Source organism: Phaethon aethereus (assembly GCF_964289735.1).
Source record: "Phaethon aethereus genome assembly, chromosome: 4".
NCBI lineage: Eukaryota > Metazoa > Chordata > Aves > Phaethontiformes > Phaethontidae > Phaethon > Phaethon aethereus.
In genome coordinates, this window is record NC_138578.1 from 40,934,589 (window position 1) to 40,947,049 (window position 12,461).

At 42.3% G+C, this 12,461-nt stretch overlaps 1 protein-coding gene across 1 annotated transcript; it reads left to right on the plus strand.

Moving 5' to 3' along the window:
* Positions 1-1,882: 1,882 nt before the first annotated feature.
* Positions 1,883-3,835, plus strand: APELA (apelin receptor early endogenous ligand; the record flags this gene model as incomplete). The annotated part of the gene is made up of 2 exons (XM_081999122.1): positions 1,883-3,303; positions 3,747-3,835. Exons 1-2 carry the CDS (start codon positions 3,228-3,230, stop codon positions 3,833-3,835), a joined length of 165 nt encoding a protein of 54 aa, XP_081855248.1. The 5' UTR covers positions 1,883-3,227.
* Positions 3,836-12,461: the final 8,626 nt, after the last annotated feature.

Here is a 12,461-nt window from a genome sequence, read left to right on the forward strand (position 1 = left end):
GCTCTCTCATTTAAACTACAGATAAAAATTTATATTTTTCTGTGACAAAATAATTTTACATTCTCTCAGTCATTTTTCCCTTGTTTCTCCCAATCTTATTCTTAAACATGGCATAATGATTTCAAATTATTTTCCTCCAAATAAATAAATAAATAGGCTGTAACAGACAATCTGTACTGAAAATGTCATGCAGAACAATTATAACCTGTGAAGTGATACAGTACTGAATATGACTCACCAAAATGTGTCAAGCAAAAGACAATGCCATGTGTTGTTGCTTACAGTTAATCTTTGATATCCAGGAAAGGCAGTTCTAAATTTTCCTTGTTACGACTTTTGAAATTATTTCTGCTACATGCTAAACTGTGTTTTTCACTTTCTGGAAGTAAACTGATAATTTGACTATTTTGATCCTATCAAGGGGGAGGTAGGGAACAGAGTACCTGCTGGCAAAATAGCAATGATATAGGTAATAAATGCTGAAGCCATCATCCTTTTATTGTGTTCCTTTCAGATTATACAAGAAAAGGGAAGTTTTTGATTCAAAGATCTACCTCTTCTAGATCATAAAGCGTTATCTACAGACCTCCAGCTTTCCTATGTATTTTACGTTCCCTTTCCTCTAAAGGCAATTAAAAAAACCCCAAACAAAACAAAACAAACCCCCACCCAAACAGCAAACCATGAAAAAAGAAGAAACATTACATCATTACATTTTGTCTGGTTGTTCTTTGCCTAATTTCAAGTAGTGGTATGCCATATGAAAGTAAGTACCTGAAGGAAATCAGCTTGCAAAAGAACTGTATGTTCTAGAGTGGGACTGTAATAATACATTTTAGAAATTTCTTCAGTGGGTGAGCGTGAAAATATTATTCTAGTTTACACGAAGATTACAAGAAATCAGTGATGGTCATGTTATAGTGACTTGGATTCATATAAACCTTTGTAAACGTTTGCACAGAGTAGGCATGGATTGAAAAGCTCAAAGTAAGCTAAGGTTAGGAAAAAAAAATTTTAAATATTGCACTTAAATATTGTATCTTACTCAGTTTGCTGAAGATGTAACATCTCAGAATGTCTGTAAACTTCACCAAATACAGGTGAAGAAGAAGCCTAGATAGCCTGAGGGACTGGCAATGGTCTATGCATTCTTTCTGCCCTTTTAGCTGTTTACAGAGTCCCTATCACTTTGAAGTCTATACTATTGTTCACCTTAAGGTTATGAGTCTGAACCTCATATAGCTCCCTGCTGAATGAAAGTCACCATCATTTACAGGGTGGTATGAACGAGGTGGCCAGCGTGTTCTCATTCGTGGTGAGCTAGTGAATGCATCCCTAAAGGCGTCCCCGGCAGAGACGGCGCTGGAGTGAGATTTGGGATATTGAGGACATAACCCTGATGTTGTCACAAACACACTGTATGACTTGGCCACGCCACTTCACCATCTCTATTCCTTCTCCACCACCTTTCTATTGGAAAGATACACTCATTAGGACAATCCGTCACTGGCACCATGGGAGCCTGACTTCAGCTGAGCTATTGGCATCAATATTAAACAGAAGTCTAGTTTAAAGGTCAGCGATCACACAGAGAAAACGTAACAACCACCAGCCTGTACACGTGAATGCTGCGAAGCATGTGCTGCTTATGACAGATCAATGTGATCAACCAGTGGAGAATTTCCTTCATTACTGTTCTGAGACATCTTCCTTAGCAGTCTCAACATAATTTGAAAATAACATCCAATAACTATTCCCACCATGTATTCAAGACACAAGTTGCTTTTTAATTCATACACACATACTTTATCTAGACAAATCAAGTAACCCAGTAATGATGTATAGAGGACTAGCATGTATTATCAAGTTAAATCAACTTTAAAGAAAATGGGAAAACCCACAACAGGGGAAAAATGACAGGAGCAACCGAATTAAAAAACTTATATTCTTCTTTTGAGGGAATTAGGAAAAGAACAATTTCAGGCAACTGTGGATAATACTGATCTATTAGTAATAGTAGTATTTCATCTGTACAGAAATGTACTCTTTCCTGTATATTTTAAAACACAAAATTTTCCCCCAAAGGGACAAATTTTCATTTTCCAAATCACTAGGTACTATTCCATCCCAAGAAATCAGCAGGTTGAAAATGAGAAAAGGACCAGTTGAATTTTAACTGATGCCACTAATTCACGGGATTTCAAAACCATGACTGCTGCTAACCCATTTCGTAGGGTTTGTCTGTCTTCTCTTCAGGCTTTCACATCTGCTCTTGTATCACACCAGCCGTTTTCAGCGTGGTTTGTTAAAACACGCTGTCGCCATAATCTAGTACAGATGCAATGTACAGGTGGGTCATGCAAGCGTAAGGTTCCATCCAAAACTGCGTGCCCGAAATGGCACTGTGCTAACAGTTACATGCTGTAACGCTCCTCTCCCGTTTTATCGGGCATGGTAAAAAAAAAAAAAAAAAAAAAAAAAAAAAAAAAAAAAAAAAAAAAATCTCGCGAATTAATTCCGGAATATTCTGATCCTTTAAAAATACTTGATGGTACAAAAGACACCCATTAGCCTTAACGGCTACCAGTTTCACTTTGAATAGCCACAACTTCGCAGCTAGTTTAGAGAAGAGAGAAAGCATCTGAGCTGCCAGGAGCGCCGTGCTTGGGGCGCGGGGGAATGCTTCCCAGCCCTCGCTTTCAGGAGGGACAAAGCGGGACACACCGACGGACACACACACACACACGCTTCCTGGCCACTGCTTTCTCCATGTGGGACCAATATGGGCAATGCAAAGTTTAAACAGTTGCAAATGGGGGAGGGAACATCGGGGCTTGTTTTACATTTTTTTTTTCCTCCCCCGCCTGGGTTGAATTTAAAGTGCAGTCGCTGCATTGTTCAGGCGGCTCCTTGCCCCCAGCGCATTGACAGAAGCTGCTGTTTACACGGACTTTTCATTCCTGCGCTGTTTGCTTATGGAAAATAAGGGGGAGTGACAAAAAAAAAAAAAAAAAAGAGGAAAAGGAGAAGGGAAGAGGGAGGCACTGACCGCGGTGCAATCCAGGAACCTTGCCCCTGCCTGATCATTAACCTTGCTGGAAGAAGCGGTGGGAGGCGGGCGGGAGCCAGGCCGGGGGCTGCCTGCCGCGCGGCCGGCCATTCTATACGTTTCTTCGCCTATATACATCTACACCCCCTCAGCGCGCGCCTCTGCGCTGACCGCAGACATGAGGCTCCAGCTGCTCCTTTGCATCGTGTTTGTCCTCCTGGCGAGCCTCCTGCCTGCCGGCGGGCAGCGGCCAGGTAAGAGGTGCCGCGGCCTGCCCGCCCGCGCCCGGGGGCCGGGACACGGGACACGGGAGGTTCGTGCCCGCCGTGGGCACCTCCGGCGCGTTTCTCTCACCGCGTCCAACACGCCGTTTCTGCTCTCCGGGACGCGTTTGTGCCTGCCTGGCGGCCGCCGCCACGCATGTTTCGTCACGCGTTTCGCCAGGCGTTGCGGGGCCTCGGCCGGCGCCTCAGGCGGCGCGGGAGCCCGGCAACTTGCGCTGGCGGGGGCGGGCGGGAACCGGGCAGGACTCAAGGCCGGCAGCTGGTGCAAACCCGCTCCCGGGAGGCGCAGCCGGCGCCGGCGGAGGGCACCGGCAGCCCCCGGGGAGCGGTGGGCGCGCGTCCAGGAGCAGGCTGCCGGCCACCTCCCCTGACTCCCTGCCTGCCTCCATCTCGCCCTTCCTCTCTCTCCGCAGCCAACCTGGCCCTGCGCAGGAAGCTCCACCGGCACGGCTGCTCCCACCGGCGCTGCATGCCGCTCCACTCCAGGGTGCCCTTCCCCTGAGCCCCCCGCGGGGCGTGGGCGAGGTAATTCGCGCGTGTGCGGGTGACAAGGCCGGGAGGGCGCCGTTGCCGCCGCCGCCTCCCCGCAAGGTTTCTCCGGGGGCGGCTGTGCGGGAGCGCGCTCCGCGATAAGCGCGGTCCCTAATTCACACCCGCGTGTTCGGAACGGTTCACGAGGCGTTTAAGGAAGCGAGCCGAGGCAGAGGCGTGATTTCAGCGGGTCTCCGGTGGGGTGTTCCGAAAACAGGGCTTCGGACCTCCTCCCGGGGCGCGGGTCTCGCTTGCCTCCGCGTTGTCCCCACCCAGGCCACAGCTCCCCAGGCAAATGCCTTCGCTGAGGCAGAGTGGGAGACTCCTGGGTCTGCTAAATGGGACGAACGACTGCCCTGCAAACGTTTTGAGGCGATCGGCACAGCTGCGGGGCAAGGAGCGTAGCGAGCGTGAGGGAGGCACAAAGCGGGAGAGGATGCTCCGGGACTTCAAGCCCTGACGCTTCTCTCGTGTGGGATGCAGGGCGAAGTCACCTCGCTCTGTCCGCCCGGGACATGAAGGTAGTAGCATGTACCCACTTCAAAGGGGACCGTAATTCTTCATCATTGTCAGCAAAGGACTTTGAGCTCCTCGGATGAAAGGCTATACAAGTGCAAAACATTAATGCTTTATAGCTGATGAGGTCATATACATTCAAATACTAAGTGACTGCAGAAGCACACAGGTAGCATATGCAAATAGGGTAGGCATCAAAAGGAAACCAAGGCGGTCTTGCCATTTAAGGATGAATAAAACATGCAGTCAGTAGTTTTGCATCTTCTAAACTCATTATATAATTAAAATAATGTTGTAGCCACAGGCGTGACAGCATCATAAATAAATTATGGCAGAACCTGCACTCCAGACCCAAGATGTCTCGATTTAATAAGCTGTTAACAGTGGAAAAAGGAGACCAAAGTCAAACTTTTAACAACCCTATACCGAGAATCTTGTCATTGCATAAATTGCCTGGGTGAAAAGAGCCTACACCACTCCCAAAACAGCCATGCAAAAAGGTACCATTCCACTCTGTAGTGCAGGCCTGTTAACACGTGGAATGTGCATAGGGGATGGTAAACTGGCAAGCTGATGAGGCTGAAAAAAAGACTACTGTATCTGAAGTTTAATCTCAGACAGGCTGCATACTGAGTGGCAGAACTGAGCTGCCAGCAGAAAGAGGGACATGCCAGAAGGATGCTTCACTACTGAATGTCGTGTCTCCTCACTGGCTGCGTTCTTTTCCATAAGAGACCGATTAAATGAGTCGCTCATCAGTTTAAGTATAAATCTAAAAAGATAAGCAATCAGATCAATTCACTTAGCATGCAGAGACTGAATGACAGGGACAGTGGAATTTAGGTCCACAGACTTCTTCAATCACTTCTGAATGGCTTGCTTCAGTTCCTAAGAAAAGTAAATTTAACCTCCCTTCCTCCAGTTCAGGATCCATTATGTGGAGATTGTCTGTGCAGAAAGCATCTACATTTTCTCTAATGAGCTCTGAAACGGTATATAATGCATTTTGCTTGAGACTGGAGTAGCTGCATGAGACATGTGCGCTTACACTGGACATATTTTCCCTACAGAATATCAAGATAAAAGCTATTTTCAGTGTTATCTCCTTTTATGTGGGGAGACGATTTCTTGTAATGAAAGTCAGTGATGAAGCAAAACAGTGTGCTTATTAATTCATGATATATTTTCTAGACATTTAGCTACAGATAATTCTGCTTCATAAGGCTGTTCAGAAATCCATAAAACTTCACTGGGGAGTAAGGGCTGACAGGCACCTGAACCAACTCAAGTCATCATTGTGGGTGCTCAGCTCCTTTATCTTAAGTAGGATTTACCACCTACGTTTACATTCCCTTCCAGTTTTAGTCCTAATTCAGCAAATATTTACATGCCTGGGTAACTTGACTCATGTGAGTAATCTTACTGATCTCAATGGAGTTGTACATATGGATATAGCTATTTGCAGATGCAAACAGGATGGACCCTTAAGCCTGAATTTCAACAGATGGTTGGAAACTGGGATGAATGTAGCAGCATTCTTTTTTACAACAACATTTGAAATGAGGGGATTGAACTTGATTTTTCATCGGTCACGTAGGCAAAACAGGACAAAAAAAGTGGGAAAAAATACTAGAGGCCTCCTTGCTTTTGGCTTTTTGATTGGTTTTTCTTAACCTTTTTAGCTGAAGTTTCCAGATTAATAAATATTATCCCAAATTTCAACCATGTGTTTCATAAGTAGTGTAGTCTTTTTTGTATGAGACAGTTTACTAAATCTATCATTAATGACTTTCTCTCCTAATGGGCTTTTCAGTGTTTTAAAGGAGCAACAATTGAACTGATGGAGAATTTATTCAGAAGTCCAGATTGACAACAGCTAAGCTGACAGAGCCACCGCAGTCCCATCTTCAGCAGTCCTGTCCGTCACATTCTGCAAGACCTGGAACAAAAGACCCCTGGCTCACACCCTAGGAAGGGGGAGCGAGGGAAAGAAACGGAGAGTGGTGATGGGAGGATGTACACAAAACTCATCTGGTTGAAACATTCCGTATAAATTCTTCGGCTCTCATAACGACCAGTGAAAGTTAAAGACCAAATCAAACACCAGGTACCTGAGATGGATTTTCAGTGGCATTATGAAGGATCTGTTCAAAGGGACTCTTAATGGTCTGTACTATTCAGACTGAGAGAAACTGGACATGCTGTCAACTTCTCAATTCAGGCTGTGTGCCGGGCAGTATTTAGGGTGAAATAATGTCAGACTCCAGCACAGAACTGTGGAAGTCCAGTTTTTGTTTATATTTTTATATATTAATAATATATACATATGTTTTAACAGCTAACATTACATCTTTATGGAATTACCTTAATAATAACAACGTAGAATGTATTACTGTAATAGTACCAAAGTCAGCACCACGCTAGTGGTCCTACTGGTTTTATGTATAGTAAGCATAGTAAGAGTTTACAATATAAGAAAGCAAAGGGAATATTATCTCTTATTCCGTAGGGAATTGAAGCACACAGAGATAAGAGATTAGCCAAGGGTCACGCAAAACTGATAACTCTGATCTCTCAAGTCAGGCCTTAAGGTCAAGCCCATCCTCCTGTCTAATGAGCTGTTACTGCAAAGCCTATCATTTGTTTTCTTAAACTGGGCTGCCAAACCATACAGCTAAAACATACTTGAAAATTCAGTACTATAGAACTATTTGCTTAATAGTAGTTTTCCTAAAATACCCGCTACAGTATTATAAATAGAGCATAAAAATAGACCATTGAAAAGAAACCTTTGTTTGGTCAACCCCAGTGTTGCGTAGTACTCTATTCCGGTAATTTAAATGAATGGGATATTTGGAACACGCCGCTACAATGAAAGAGAACTTCAAACAGAAACCAGGCTGTTCTTTTCAGCACCAGAGGTCAAGAATACATGGAGCTTTTATTTTACTTTTTGCCGTTAAAAATATATGCTTCGCATCTCCTTTTTATATCAGTAGAAATTACAAACCTACATATAAAGCAAAACACGTTAGCCCTTTCATTAGCAGAACTAAAACAAACCTGAAAATAAGTCATACCGAGATCTAAGTTACTGCACTAGCCTTGAAACGTCAACATTTTTTGTAAATTACATAAAGATGAGCGAAGGTTAGCGGTGTCACAATTTAAATCCAGTATTAGAATTTTGTCCTGCAACACATAGTTTCTAATAAGGAAAACATCAGCAATCAGGAAAACAAGTAAAATTTACCATCACGCCCTATTCTGGAGCTTTGGAAAAATCCCTAGTGCCATAAAAAGACAGCCAAATTTGTCTATACCAACAACAGCCCTGCAGGTTTTGAAAAAAGCAGTTTTCCAAAGTTAGGGGCATACTACCACTAATTTTATTTTTTAATTATTTAACTTAGCTTCTACAGGTATCCCTGGCTATCTCCGTTAAAAAGTACAGGCATACAGTATGGAAAAGTATAACTATTTAACAATTATGTCTTATAAATGAGTATGTCTTATAAATGAGTGTGTGGATTTAGTGTGGCACTGGATATTTTATATAACCATAATTATTCAATTAACTTTGGTAAAATTGCAAGAAAAACATAATGTATCTATCAGAGAGCTATATAAACATGTTCCCTTATGGATGTAAAAAATAAATAAAACAAGTACCAAAGTGTCCTAGGAAGCCCATTGGCAGTTTACAAAATTACTGTAAATGTCTGTTCTTTTTAGACATGCCAGTAACACCAAATCTTCTTTAAAAAAGGCATTGATTCTGATCTTTGTTAGATATGTCTATAAACTAGCTGGTTGATTGTATATTTTGTAAAAAGATAGTATGGACTTCAAATAACAATGTCTCATTTTAAAAAAAACTTTGTACACTTTTCAACATTTATATCCTTCAGCTGTCAAAGGCAATGAACCTAAAGAAAATGCAGGATTTGTCTTGTTTCCCTGTGGATTCCCATGGGATCAGTGTAAAGCTTTTTCTTACTCGATTTCTGACACAAATAAATAGTAGTTATTCATGCAAACATTTTTGTCACACTTTCTATCTTTTTAAAAATACAAAATTCTGATAAAAATCATATAGAAAGAACTTAGTTTAAAACTACTGGTTGGTGTAATCACAGCATGCTTTAACATGACAAAGTGATACCTTCATAGGATTACAGCAGAACCCAGACTAGGCGTTGTCTTCGTCCCTAGAATAAGCAAGATTTAAAATTATCTCAGTGGTAGGTCATGAAACCTGAATGTTGTCACAAATTAAATAAAACTGTCTTTCCTTATTTCAGGACAAAAAATAAATTCAGAAGTAGTTTGAAGTGTGGCAGAAGCTAAAACATGTGGTAACTTCTCCCATTAGAGGTTGGATACTATAAATTTCTAAGCGCTAGATATCTTGATATAATTCAGTAGAATTAGGGAGTCAAGTGATGCTACCAACAGCACAATACTACATTAACATTTAACTTCAGTGGGAGCAGGGCTTCAAGGGACCTTGTTTTCAGCTGAGCTGGACTTGCCTTTGGCTTTATTGAAATTGCCCATTTTCATTTCATTTGTGCAACAAGCTTCCTCTGGTAAAAAAAACCCAAACATTTTGCATGATGACAATGTGATTACATATATAAACATGAAGTATTTGGACATAGTGCTACAACTGCTGAACTGACTGAACTCCCTGTGCATGTATGAGTGTATGTTTAAAGGACGTTTATACAAATTGCTGCACATTGAAAATCAGAATTGATGTTTGCACAGATACAATCTAATGAAAGACTTAATCCAAAGGTAAATTCAGACCTTAAACTCTGAAAGCCAAAATGCAAGTTTCCGAAACTTGGAATTAACTCCTTGTCTTGTAGAGTTACATCGGAAAACATTATTTGAAAGTAAGTTTCATTACATCTTTTAAATTCTGTTGGCTATTTTAGAATCAAGTACAAAATGATGTAACAGCAGGTCAACAGGAACTAGAGGTAAATGTAAGGCTGTGGTGAGAAAGAGCAGATTAGTGTGTTCCCAAAGGATAATAAACAATTCACCTCTTCCCTTTCCAGTATGGAAAAAAGGAAATTATAGAAGAATAAAGACTGGAAATATTTCCCTTACGCCACATACCTATGCTATAAATATCTCTGTGTCTGTACACACAAAGCCAGATTTTGCCAAGGGTCACATAAGATTTATATCAGCATCAATCAGGAGAAGCATTAGTATGGTAAGTAAGTTTCAAATGTTTGACTATCATCAGACAAGTACAATTAGCATACTGATCTCTCACTACTGTCGATGGCCTTTATCTTTCTTGCTAGTGATCAAGGTGCGAAATATTTGTGCAAAGTGGGAAACACTCCAACAGCACTACCTGTGTCTTTAGTTAGCAATAATGCCTAAAGGCCCAACTCATTCCAATGCTGAGGATGCTTTTTCTCATCTCTTGAGTTACTTCAAGGTTAGGTTGTTGTCTATCCAAGTGCCTTTGGTCCTTGATACTTTCTTTTTTAGATTAAGAATGACCTTCAGTGGGGCGAGCCAGCTTAACTGCATATTTGTGTAGAACGTTAAAGCATGAAAATCCCATTAAAATCTTTTGCCATCAGTGATTTCCTCTGTGAGGTAAAATACCAAAGAGTTTATAATAGAATTTCCGCTATAAGCTATTCAGAAACAGAAAACACAAATATCGACTGCAAGTTTTTCCCTTATATAGGATATGCATTTGCAAGAGACCATCACAATGTCTTTTCTTTAATGCATACAAAATATTTAGCACATTTCAGATAGAAATTATTAAAAAAGATGTTCACGCTGTGAGGTTTTTTATGATTCCTAGGTGGGCTGAAATACTGGTTTTCCCAAACCTGGAAACCATATACATTGTTTTTCTACAGAAACAAAAAGCTACTTGGGTACAAACTGAACAATAATAGTAGTAAAAAACCAAAGTACATTATTCATAATTTATGTTTTTAATGTACAGCTGCAACATGTATATTAGGAAACATTCCTTCTTTTTCATTATCTCCTTGCTGCCCCAGTTGCAATCCACTAGATCTTACCCAGTTAAGACCACGGACCTGCAAATATTTAGGCACTTTAGCAGCCGTAATTACATAAAGAGCATCAGTAATTTCTTCAGCTGTTCAGATTCACATCTGTTCACCTATCTGCAGGTTTGCCACACCATGCCTGAGAAGGGCTGTGTTGGTGGTTGTTAACAAAGTGCTGCTTTGCACGTACAAACCACTGCATTCGTAAGGCGACACTTTTAATGTAACTTGTCCCTAAGGCTTTACTGCTTACCGGGTGTGCAGCACACTATGGATCTTACCTGGGACAGTGAAGGTCCAGCCTGCGATAAGGTGCTGATGCTGTGGGCTGTAGGGGCAGTTACCCAGGCTACGTTGCTGGCAATGGACCAAGAGCTGCTCTGAAGCTGGTCAGAAAGCCTTAGCCACGAACCACAATGCTCAGCACCCAACATTATGCTGGCAGAGGTTACAATAAAGATAAGCAAGATACAGCATAACCAGAAAAACAAGGACTCTGCCTCCAATTTCAGAACTGAGGCACATCAGATGCAGCAAGGCCACAGCTGAGCACTCTCCCTCTCGCTCACATGACAGCAGCCACTTGCCCCTTTTACACTGTATTTTAAGCACCAGCTCCACGTTGCTCCCCGGTCAGCTCCACATCCCTCCCCAGTCAGCTCTGCCACCACCCGCCAGGGACCAAGGAGCTCAGTCGCCAGATGGGCTGCATGGCAGCAGGCAGCACTGGCAGGACCATCTCTGGGGCAGCTGCCGGGAGCAGGCCGAGCCAGCCTACAACACCCAGCACTCCATGTCACACCACCCCGCAGCATGGTCACAACGAGCACATGGCATCACAGCGTGCCTTGTGCCCAGGCAGAGAGTAGGGCAAAGGCTGTTCTTGTGTCACCTGGTGCAAAGGGGCTCAGGGCTGACACTTCACAGTATGCACAGTCCTTGCCATGCTCCAGTAGCTCCTACTCAACAATTCTTTGTAGCCCCACCATGGCTGGTAGTTAGCAAGTGTTCAGAATGAGTGGTAAAGAGAGCTAGCTGCTATCTGGAGCCTGTACAAGTACGAAAAGCCTTTTTTTTTCCCCAGAAGCTTAAAGATACTGAGAAAACAAGATACAGCGGGGTTATGATAAAAATATGAAAATGGAGGGTGGTTGTTGCAAGCTATTAGTCATTTCTGTACTTACAAAGAGCTATGAATTACAAAGAGCAGGAAACGTGCATGTTCACACATGGCAATCTGTACTTTGCTTTCCATGGAACACAGCAGCTGGAAAGCAATACTGCTGGTTAATCCAACTTTCACCTTAAGCAGTCATGAAGGAGAGGAGGAAGGTATGAGCAATGCCCTCAAGATACAATGAAGTTGTTCCGCTACGCTCTGCAGCATATTCCTGTGTCAGTGAGAAACAGGAGTTGCAGAGAAAGTCTGAAGTGTGATGGAAAAACATCACCCAGGAAAGATAAGAAAACTAAACTTAAGACTTGAAAATGAGTGCACAGCTATCCTTGCTGTAATGGTCTTTGGCTAGCTTTAAGTGCCAAAAACTGTGCTGCGAGAACTTCAGCCTAAGAGAAAGTCTTCACAGATTGCCTGTTGGAACAGTCTTCACCAGCTGTACACGAGCTTAGAAATGACAATTCACGCTTTTCCTTAGTTGCATTTATTGTGCATGAACTTCACAGTCACATTTTACCGCTTTTCATAGAAATTATATAAATTGATATACACAATTACATCAAAACCTGAGTTCTAAAAACACACACATTTGTATTCCTCACACATATACTATAAAAACCTGGCTGCATTCTCAAGAAACAGTTAAGGAGAACAGTTTAGTGTTGGATAGCAGCAAAACCTCCAATATTCGTTGTTCTCCTTTAAACAAGGCAATCCCCATGTTTGTTGCACACTAAACAGTTTAGTTATTTCTGAAGTGGTGCCCAAGGACCAAAGTAGGATGGATTAATTTTCTTTTGTTTTCCTTATATTCATCTACAAAACCACTCCTCATGAGA